Source organism: Acanthopagrus latus, chromosome 6 (assembly GCF_904848185.1).
Source record: "Acanthopagrus latus isolate v.2019 chromosome 6, fAcaLat1.1, whole genome shotgun sequence".
NCBI classification, from domain to species: domain Eukaryota; kingdom Metazoa; phylum Chordata; class Actinopteri; order Spariformes; family Sparidae; genus Acanthopagrus; species Acanthopagrus latus.
The window spans coordinates 30,288,560-30,298,219 of record NC_051044.1 but is presented as its reverse complement, the minus strand read 5'-3'; the positions used below and the strand labels follow the sequence as shown (position 1 = coordinate 30,298,219).

Below are 9,660 nucleotides of genomic sequence, written 5' to 3'. Positions count from 1 at the left end.
TTCCTCTCATTTTGACTTTTTACAATATTCTCACAATATTATTAAATGAGTTGATTTTGACCTTTTTAAGGCTTTTCCCCTCCCTTCTCATTTCCTCTCAACTGCCTTTTCTCTGCTCTCCTCTAGAAGACAAAGGGAAGATACAGTTAGTAACAGTTAAAGATATCTGAAACCAGGTCAGCACATCATTTCTTTATTAAATTAACTGTGAGACACATTAAAGGAATGAATGTTTACCATTTACATCAGAGAGACTTCCTGTTGATCTCTGGCATCCTCCCCTCTCCTCTTCACCTCCTCTCCTCCTCGTCTCCAATCTCTTAAAGACAAAAAAGAGACAAGATGAGTTACAATTAAAAATGTCAGTGACAAGATGAACTATTCATTTATTTATGACAAGACTGATTAAATAACATAATTGCAGAAATGTGTTGGATTTCACTTTTGAATGAGAGCTCACACTTACTTTGGCCCTCTCTCCTCTCCTCTAATCTTAGGGTTAGGGTCTCCTTTCTTCTTTTCTTGTCTCTTCACATATCATCACATTTCTTCTCTTCTCTTCATGACTGAGTCTAATTGCCAATCACACGTTCTCTTGTTTATTTCATTTCTTTGAATGGTTAATTTCCAATCTGCATCGCTTCTTGTGTTTCTTCTGGTTTGTCCTCTGTTTCTCCCCCCTTCTCTCCTTTGATTGTGACTTCCTGTCCTGTCTCTTCTCTACTTTTTATTTCTCCGCATTCCTTGTCTGACTTCATCTTCTCCTTTTCTTCCTCTTCAGGGACACAAATCTGACAAATGTGGTCCCTCAATCCTGCAACGCAACACGACGCAACACAATGCAACTGATTCAAATAAATCTGATTTGAAGGAAAAACAAGGCAACTCAAATAAATTCAAATAAATTGCTTTCCTTGTATCCTCACGCCCTGTAAAGGGGTGAACCTTCCCTTGAACCTTGACAAAGACATTTTGAAAAGTGGTTTAGCCCATTGGAACAAATTCAATTCAATTCAATCAAATACAACTCTCACTATTTTAGTTCAATTCAATGAGAAAAATAAACTGAATTGACATTTAATTCGAGGGACAGAAGCGCTTAGGCTCACCAACAGGCTCACCTTCAGGTTCTGTGCTCCTCTTGAGCCACCTGTTAAAATATTGATCCCTCACCTCCATGTCCAGCCTCGCCCACTCCAGTTCAGGGCCGCTCCACACCTGCTGGTTCTGGACTAACCTTGGCTTAGGGCCGCCCCATGGAAGCTGAGGCCTACGTGGCCCCTTAGGTATAGGCCAGATAGAAGTAAATGCCTTCTGCTGCTTTCGTGAAATGATCCTGGCAGGATCAGTGGACACCAAAGGGGAGGAAGTGCCACGCAGGGAAGAAAATGATGGAGAAGAAATAGGGCCCAAGGTGGGGCGAGAGGAGGAGGTCGAGGAACGGTGAGAGGAGGAGCTAGAACAAGGGCCCAAGGTAGGCCGAGAGGAGGAGCTAGGAAAAGGGCGAGAGGAGGAGTTAGAAGAAGGGAGAGAGGAGGAGGTCGAAGAAAGGCCCAAGGTAGGGTGAGCGGAGGAGCTAGGAGAAGGGCAAGAGGAGGAGTTAGAAGAAAGGCGAGAGGAGGAGGTCAAAGAAGGGACCGAGGTAGGGCGAGAAGCAGAGCTACGAGAGGAACAGCCTGACCTTTTAGGGCAGGCGCTGCGGGAGGTTGGTGCTGGGACCCTGAGGCGGGTGTCCTGTGGTCTGATGGGCAGGGCCTCGATGACGATATCCTTCCTCACCATGCGCTGAGCCATCTGAGAACACAACATCAAGCCAGTGTACAGTTTAATATAACAATTATGAAGGAAATTCAGTCAAAATCAACTTGTTAAAACTAATTTGAATTACATCTGAAATAAATATTTGCAATCAGCTCAGTGTCATTAATGACCTGACTTCTCCCTTATAAAATAAACAGAAATCAGAATTTCTTTAGATTCATAGTAAGTGAGCCTATGAAGGATCAGAGCATTTAAATTTGTCATATGTTATTGTCTGAGAGATGGAGCCAGATTAACTACTGAACATTCACACCAGTTGCTGTGTGAACACAAATTTCTGTCTCAAAACAGCTGAAGTTGTGAAAATACAACATGAATTATAAAGTACTGTACTTGAGTCAATGTACTCAGCTATTTCCAACCACTGATATCTAATCCCAGTTTGTCCTGCTAAAAGTCTGAATGCTTAATCTTACATTCCTTCAGAAACCTTTTAGAGAGTGACAATTGCACCAGGCTCCATTCAACAATATGCCAATTTTAAGTTCTCATGCTAAATGACAAAGCTGCAGACCTCCTGCTGCACCATGACTGAGCCTTAATGAAAAAAAAAATGGAAACAGTGAGTGTGATCAGCAGCACTACAGGCACATTCACATTTCCTGGAGGACAAGTGTCTGTCTGCAGGGCTTTCTCTCTGTTGATGACTGTCTGCGTTGGTCAGCATGAGACAAAATGTTACAATAAAGTACCATAAAGTTTTATGAAGAAGAAGAAATGTTTGTGTCAGTCCCATTACGTGAACGACACTAATCGAAATTACTGTCAATACTAGCAATACATGCTAGCTTAAATCAGTGAATTCTGCAGGGCTTACGGTCAAACACATGTTAAACAACATGGGACTGAATGAAACATTTCCAAATCTCACTTTTTTCTTGACCAAAGTCTTTTTGTCAGTGACACTGGGCCTTGAACAACGGTTGAGATGTGAACACAATCTTCAGTAGATGTTTTGTTTTGGTTTTTTTTTGTACAGAAATTGTCCAGTTGGAGTAGAAATGTTGTGAAAATATTTTGGAGTCTTTCTAATGTTTTGGTCCGGACCCAATGATGCACCTGGAGACAGACCATGGCAAACGTGGAACGTTCTGGTCCACTCGCAGAACATGGCGGCCCGTCAGCCCACATCTCAGAAGAGGCGAGAAGATACAGGATCTTTTCTTCCAGGGAGTCCTGGAAAATGATGAAAACAAACAAAGAATGATTTTATATAAATGTAGGCCTATGTAAATAAATCAGATTTTGTTGGGTCAAATTGTGTTGTGTTTATTGTGCTCTTAGAACTGAGTTTTTCCATTTAGAACTATTTACCAGCATAACTGGCATTGTAAAAACATGATCAGTTAGTTTACACAACTTGGTTAGGGCTTCATATTTTGATATTCATCCATATCAATTAATCATGCATAAAGTAGTCCCATACACTGGGAGAAAAAGAAGATGGTGAGAAGAATTTGGGATCTGGGAGGGTTGGAGGGAGGCGAAAATTAAGAACATGAGTAGACATTACATGGCCGAGACCCTTAAAATTATGATTTACTAATATAGCACTTAAGTAAGCAGTGGTACGCGCTGTTGGCTGTTTAGAACAAATAAACAAGAAAGGTAAGCACAATAAATGATTCCCTGGCGAGCCTCTACTTAGTCGTGATTTATGGTGGCACTGTATAAGTTGCATACGGGCAAAAAAACCAAAACACTTTTGTGATCTGCACCCCTGGATACAGACAACCAATCTGTTAAAGAAAAAAAAAGAAAAAGAAAAGAGAGAAAATGCTTCAGGAAGAGTTTCGTACCCACATGGGCTTTAATCATTCAGGTCACACTATAGTAGACTTGTGCGGTTTTTGATGTTTCTTTGTGTTTTTACCTAGATACACTTCATTCATTCATTCATTCATTCATTCGTTCATTCACTCGCGCGCTGATTTGAGTTATTGATGTAGTCCTCACTCCAAACAGCAGGGAGGAGTAATGCGCCCCTTAAAGTCGTTGTAAACTGCGCCAACAATCCACGAAGAAGAAGAAGCAGCAGTCGGAGGGTGGAAGAGCATTCCGACATGGCAGACAGGTGGGTAGACCGTATTAATCGTACATTTTAAACACACATTACTCAATGCCCGGACATAATCTATTTAAAACACTTTATTATGCCACTTGGTAGTATCGTTTAGCGAAAAAGCCAGCTGTTTTTACCGACGTTTGCTTTCCTGGACAACCATGCTGGAACGGGCTGCTAGCCCGCTGTTAGCTCGATAGGGCTAGCTAGCAAGTTGTAAGGAGTGGTTAACTGGCATACCCGGCAGAGTGCGGTGCTACGACCAACGCACATTAGATGTGCTTTAATTACTACATGTAATGGGGCTTTCCCATCGGTGATAATATCCACTTAAAATGTAGTTCTTAAATGCCCAGTCACGTTGGCTAATTATAAGAACTAGCTTGCCAGCCTCCATTGCCTGTTGAAGGAATGTCGCTCCTGCTCGCAGTGTTAACGTTAGGCGTAAAGGCTGATTTCTATCTAACGTTAAGAGTTACTTACAGCAAATCTGTAAAGGTCACCTAATTAACAGGAAGTCCAATTAACAACTTGAAGCAACACGGCAGGAAAACGAGTGTCATATTTCTCCGGGATGGCACTGGGCAGGCAGTAGGTTCATGATTTGAAGGTGGTTTTGGTTTCTTCTTCTCAAACGGACACAGTAACATTTGTGGAACTGTGGAGGTTGAAGTAGACTGAGATGTGGACAGGCTTCAAGAGATACGGCGCACCTCACAATGGAGACGGTTGGAAGCGGGGACTGGGTTTTGATAGATGTGAATCATGGTGGATTGGATCACTCTAGAAGAACCTTATTTCTTGAGTATGAAGTAAATCCTTCTCAAACAGTTAGAATTTGCTTTAGTGCCAAAATCGCTTAAATAACACATCACGTCAGTTTTGATGTCAGAGAATGGGTTAAATGATTAACGAAAAGCCAAATGTTCTTGTGTTTCAGGTGGTCACATGAGAAGATGTGCTACTTTTCCTTGTTTTATTTCATTGTTAATTAGATATCTCCAGGTATAGAACATTGCTGGTCTTGCTAGTTAAGCTTGACCTTTGGTGTGTAATGTAACACCAATAATATTTGTTTCCCCTGAAGCTTTACAAGCCTAATACGATATTTCATTAAAATGTATTACCATGCTCTGACATTCATGGAGGCTCATTAGTTAGGTGTACTGCTGTAAGAAAGCCCTGGTCTATGTTAGTCCAGACAAAATTTACACCCTAAAAACTATTTTCTTTTAAATGTCATCAAATGTTTGAAAAGTCGCCAACTATATGCTATTGAACAGTCTGTGCACATTTTTAGTTCTGTTCATTAATAGCGCTGCAATCACATTTAATTAGTTAATTGAAAGAAAATGTATTGCAAAGATATTTTGGTGATCAGCTAATCTTTTCATTTTCGAAGCAAAATGTCCAGCATTTGCTGTTTCTAGCTTCTTAAATGTTAAGATTTGCATTTAAGACCACGGAGCATCTCTCTGTTTGCAGAGCATGTGCTAATGTCAGTAGACGGGAAGGGAAGAGCAAGGGCAGGCTGTCAACTAGTAACTGATTGCAGATGGCATTTTTCTTCAGTTCCAACATGCCGGTGCGCCCTGGTCTGGGAGCACGCGCATCACAATCTGCAAAATATATGCAATCAGTAGACAGGAGGGTAAGAATGTTTTCAAATGGTCACCAAATATATGTGGGAAACACAACACTAAATGATTAATGGTAAAAATCAGCCTTGTCCAGTAATGGTTTGTGGACAGCTGAGGTTAGCAGAATACCTCCTCCAGATGTCTGGTATGTTTCGCAGCACAAAATCACCCCCCTGGCAGCTGCTGTCCTTGGTCCTGAAATTCAAATGAACACTACTGTTTGTCAGATTGACCTCCATCATCGGCAGTCTTTTATAATCAAAGTTTTTATTGATTTTTGGTTTTCACAGGAAACACAACATACACATCCTATAACACTTTGTGCTATACCCGCACTTCACATTCATTCGGGCAATAAAAACAGAAGACCCATCATCAGCAGTCTTGAGTATCTGCTGTAAAATTGATAACCTGGTCACACAAGTACATATTGGTTGGAGTGAGTAACTTCAACATCCAGGGGCGCAGATCAGTTGTATCATTCCCACTTTCAGGGTTCCCCCAGAAATTTTTAGTGTAGTGGCGCACCATTATCTGGGGCAGGTGGGGTTTGCTCCTCGCCGTCAGGCGGGGGACGGACGGATGCTCGTCACCCGCTACAAAGCAGCTAACATTGAAAATGAGTATAGTGGCGCTGAGCTAGCAGTATAGCGGCGCAGCCCCACCGTTCTACTGTCTGGGGAGAACCCTGCACTTTGTTAATTGGGATGAAAGTAAGCCTGTTAACTGCAAACACAGTTGAAATACCGTGTCTGGTTCACACCTGTTGAGCCTGTGCCTAAAGTGTAATATTATTGACATAGAAGCTAACCTCTCCATGTGACTTTGTCTCCACAGTGTGTCCTTGCTTTGAGGGGTCTCCTCATTTGAACTGGCCTGGTACTGTTTGCGCTGTGGGATGAGGTAGTAGGTTGTATAGTTTTAGGGTCACACCCGCACTTGGAGATAACTATTCAACTTACTGTCTTTCTCAAAGTGGCAGACACACATCTCACAGTTTAGTCCTCCGACATTTTCATGGATCAAAAGTGTTTTCATGTTGCAGTCGCTCACACAGTGTGAGGTAGTAGATTGTATAGTTGTAGGGTAGAGATTTTGCCCTGTTTTGGAGATAACTATACAATCTATTGCCTTCCCTGAGGGGTGGCATGTCTTCAGTTTTTTTGTATTAATTGGTGTTTATCCATTATTTCTTAAAGACAGCTCTGTAAACAACCCTCACCACATTTGTTTGTTATTCTGATGTTTTTTGTATGCTACATTTTAGTTACAGCAATGTTTTGTTGGTCAAATGAAATCCTCTGTATCTGAAATAAATTTGATGAATTATATTTGCATTTGTTTTGTCCTTCCTCATGTCACATTTCAATGAGCTATTAAAATAAAATCTGACATGATTAAAAATTCACTGAGCCTTGTTGATCTGTACTTTAAAAAAAATGGCAAAGTCCTTTTGATGGTTCAGACTAGATACTTAAAATGTGTACAGTAGTTAAGTCTCGCAAATGTGAAAATATAGTTCTCTCTCTCTCTTGCTCTCTCTCTTGATCTATACACATATAGACTGAAATAAATATATAAGGTGTACATATTGTAGAATTGAACCATCTCAGGGTTTATGAAGGGGCTGTTGTATTGTAGGGCATTAGTTTCAACTAGCGACTTTACATTTTTATTGTGTGAAGGCAGACCTAAAGACAAACTGTGTTAAACCCTAAGAATTCATTTGTAAATCAGAGATGGAGTACCTTCAGAATTGTAACTAAAGTCCCTGAACAATAACACTGGTGTTGTAATTTGTGGTTGATCCAGTGTCTGTCCTCTCTCCTGCACTCTGCTGTACTGTCAAGGATGATAAAATGTCTTCCATTATCAGGTGCAACATAAATGACTGGCAAGTGATGGGAATGTCAATTAAGCTCAGTGTGTACATACCCACTCTGTCCGGAGTAGAGGTCAAATCAGACGGGTGTGATTAGCACCAGTTCCTCTGGGTGTATGGTGTGTTCACTGCCCGAGCAGCTCCACTCAGCCATTCACTCTCTTGAACTCATTGCTAGTAGTTCCACAGTTGTGTCTGCAGATGGAGTTGTAGTCCTTTAACTGAAACCATCTTCCTTCTGCTGAAAAACAATCATCATATATATTTGCTGTTTAATTATTGTTTCTATTGCATGTTACTACTTTTATTGTTGAGCTGATGCTTCACGATTTTCCCTATTTTTAGTTATTTTGTGATATGTCTATTCTTTTGAAGCTCCTGATGAGCTTTGCACTGCTCCAAAGTCTTTATGACGACTAATGCATTGCCCAAAGGAAACATGTATTCCTATAGAAAAGTGGGAGGTTAAGTAGCTTTTTCATGGATGGCCAAATGAGGCTGTGTTTGAAGGTGGGACGTCAGGGATATTTAGGTTTGTTGTGAAATCCAATATTCTAGGGTATAAATGGCTGTTTTTGACTATTTTTGATTTTTCCATTATATTTCACCTTAAAAACTATTTACTTGGTGTTTTTTTTATTACTTATAATGTAAATATAAATTGTTTGCTTAATATGTGCATACATTTTAAAAATTTACAAAGTTATATGCAACTATTTTCATTTAAATGCAGGCAATGCTCAGGTCTGCCTGAGCTCCTTCCAGCTGAATGAAGAGCTGCACTGCCTGCTCCACATTCAGCAGCATTGTCTTGACTAATTAAACAAAAAAACTGACTCCCCTACACACTATACACACTACATAACACACCACATAACACACCAACAATACACTCCAAACACGCTAAATGTCACAAATCTCTCAACATGGCTGTCTCTACACCGACCATCGTTGCCTATGTCCCTTCCCAAACTTGCAGCTTGGACACTTTCATGACAAAAGCCCGTTTTTACCGTTTCTTCCTGCACCAGACACAAAGCAAACATGATGGCAATGTTCGCGAAAAAGCGTGGCAGACATTATTTACCCCAAGTCCAGTTTTGGACCTGCTGGCACATCCCCCCACGTGGGGTTGGGTAGCAGCTAGCTACATACTCATCCACAGATTCCGATTCCACTTTGTTGTCCTTGCTCTCTGGATCTCCTCAGACCCGAACAGACTCGGTCCGGACTCGTTTAGTCTCATTAATCCACAACAGTCAGTTTAGATGCACAGAACAGACAAACTGGTGGAAAAATCCCGGTCCAGCTCGCCTGCAGGTATAAATCTGCTTGGGGGTTTGAGTTTTGCAGTGATTGGCTCTGGTGCTCACGTGACTGGTGGCTCAGGTGGACATTGCTGCAGAATTTGTAAAGCATTTATGAAATAATTTATTAACGGTATCATTGTAGTCTAAACAAATCCGACGTCGCACACCCTTGAACCACGCAGCAGCCATGTTGAAACTCTCAGGTAAGTCTGATCCTGATCTGCAGAGATATTTGAGGAACAGACACACACAGACAGACACACAGAGATTCCTTGCTTTTACAGAGAGATGATGATGTTGGCAGACAACGTTGATATGCTTGTTGAAAGCATACATGGATAATAATCCAGATTAGGATCATTAAGTTCAAGTGGCAATACCAGAAATTAAATGAAAACGCAAATCTAAATTGTACACATAATAGAATACAAGAAATACATGTACTGTGTTAATGTACTTATAGTATTACAAGTCAAAGCAGTTGTAGTCTTGCAGATTGCTCCTTCTCTTCAAAAGAAAGAAGTTCAGCCAAAAGAGATTTCAGTCGGGATCCACTCGGCTCCAAGCTGAAAAAAGACAGATGAAGTTTTATAATACACCAAACATTCCTGAAGCTTCTCCCAAACAACGAAAGTCCATACAGAAAGAAAGAACAACACAAGATGGCTTCATACATGTGGTCTGGTGTAGTCCTGGTCCTGGGATCAGGTGAAGTGAGACAGGAGAGAAAACTGCTACATTTTCATTTTTTGTTGAAGTTACACTCTTACACTATTGAATGAGGTTGTGTTGCTGTATTACTAATTGAAGTGGCATTTTTTTAGCTAATGTTACAGACATTTGTATCAGTACTGATGGTGGTTTTACCTAAATAGTTGAATAAGATGAAACAGCGGTAGAGTAGAACTACAAGTGGTACTCTACAAGATTGAAATTGTCAGATTT

At 40.8% G+C, this 9,660-nt stretch overlaps 1 protein-coding gene across 5 annotated transcripts; it reads right to left on the bottom strand.

Annotated features, from left to right (window-relative positions):
* Positions 1-515: 515 nt before the first annotated feature.
* On the bottom strand, positions 516-8,509 carry LOC119021262 (putative protein TPRXL). 5 transcript variants are annotated; one of them, XM_037101442.1, is made up of 5 exons: positions 8,493-8,509; positions 7,459-7,646; positions 5,653-5,718; positions 2,881-2,997; positions 516-1,794 (listed from the first exon to the last, which is right to left on the bottom strand). In XM_037101442.1, exons 4-5 carry the CDS (start codon positions 2,950-2,952, stop codon positions 1,078-1,080), a joined length of 789 nt encoding a protein of 262 aa, XP_036957337.1. In that variant the 5' UTR covers positions 2,953-2,997; positions 5,653-5,718; positions 7,459-7,646; positions 8,493-8,509; the 3' UTR covers positions 516-1,077. The 5 variants fall into 5 exon arrangements, 4 of the variants coding, with proteins under 4 accessions (XP_036957337.1, XP_036957336.1, XP_036957338.1 ...); XR_005075510.1 differs by lacking the exon at positions 8,493-8,509 and having other exon boundaries at positions 2,893-2,997; positions 7,459-7,803; XM_037101441.1 differs by lacking the exon at positions 8,493-8,509 and having other exon boundaries at positions 7,459-7,803.
* Positions 8,510-9,660: the final 1,151 nt, after the last annotated feature.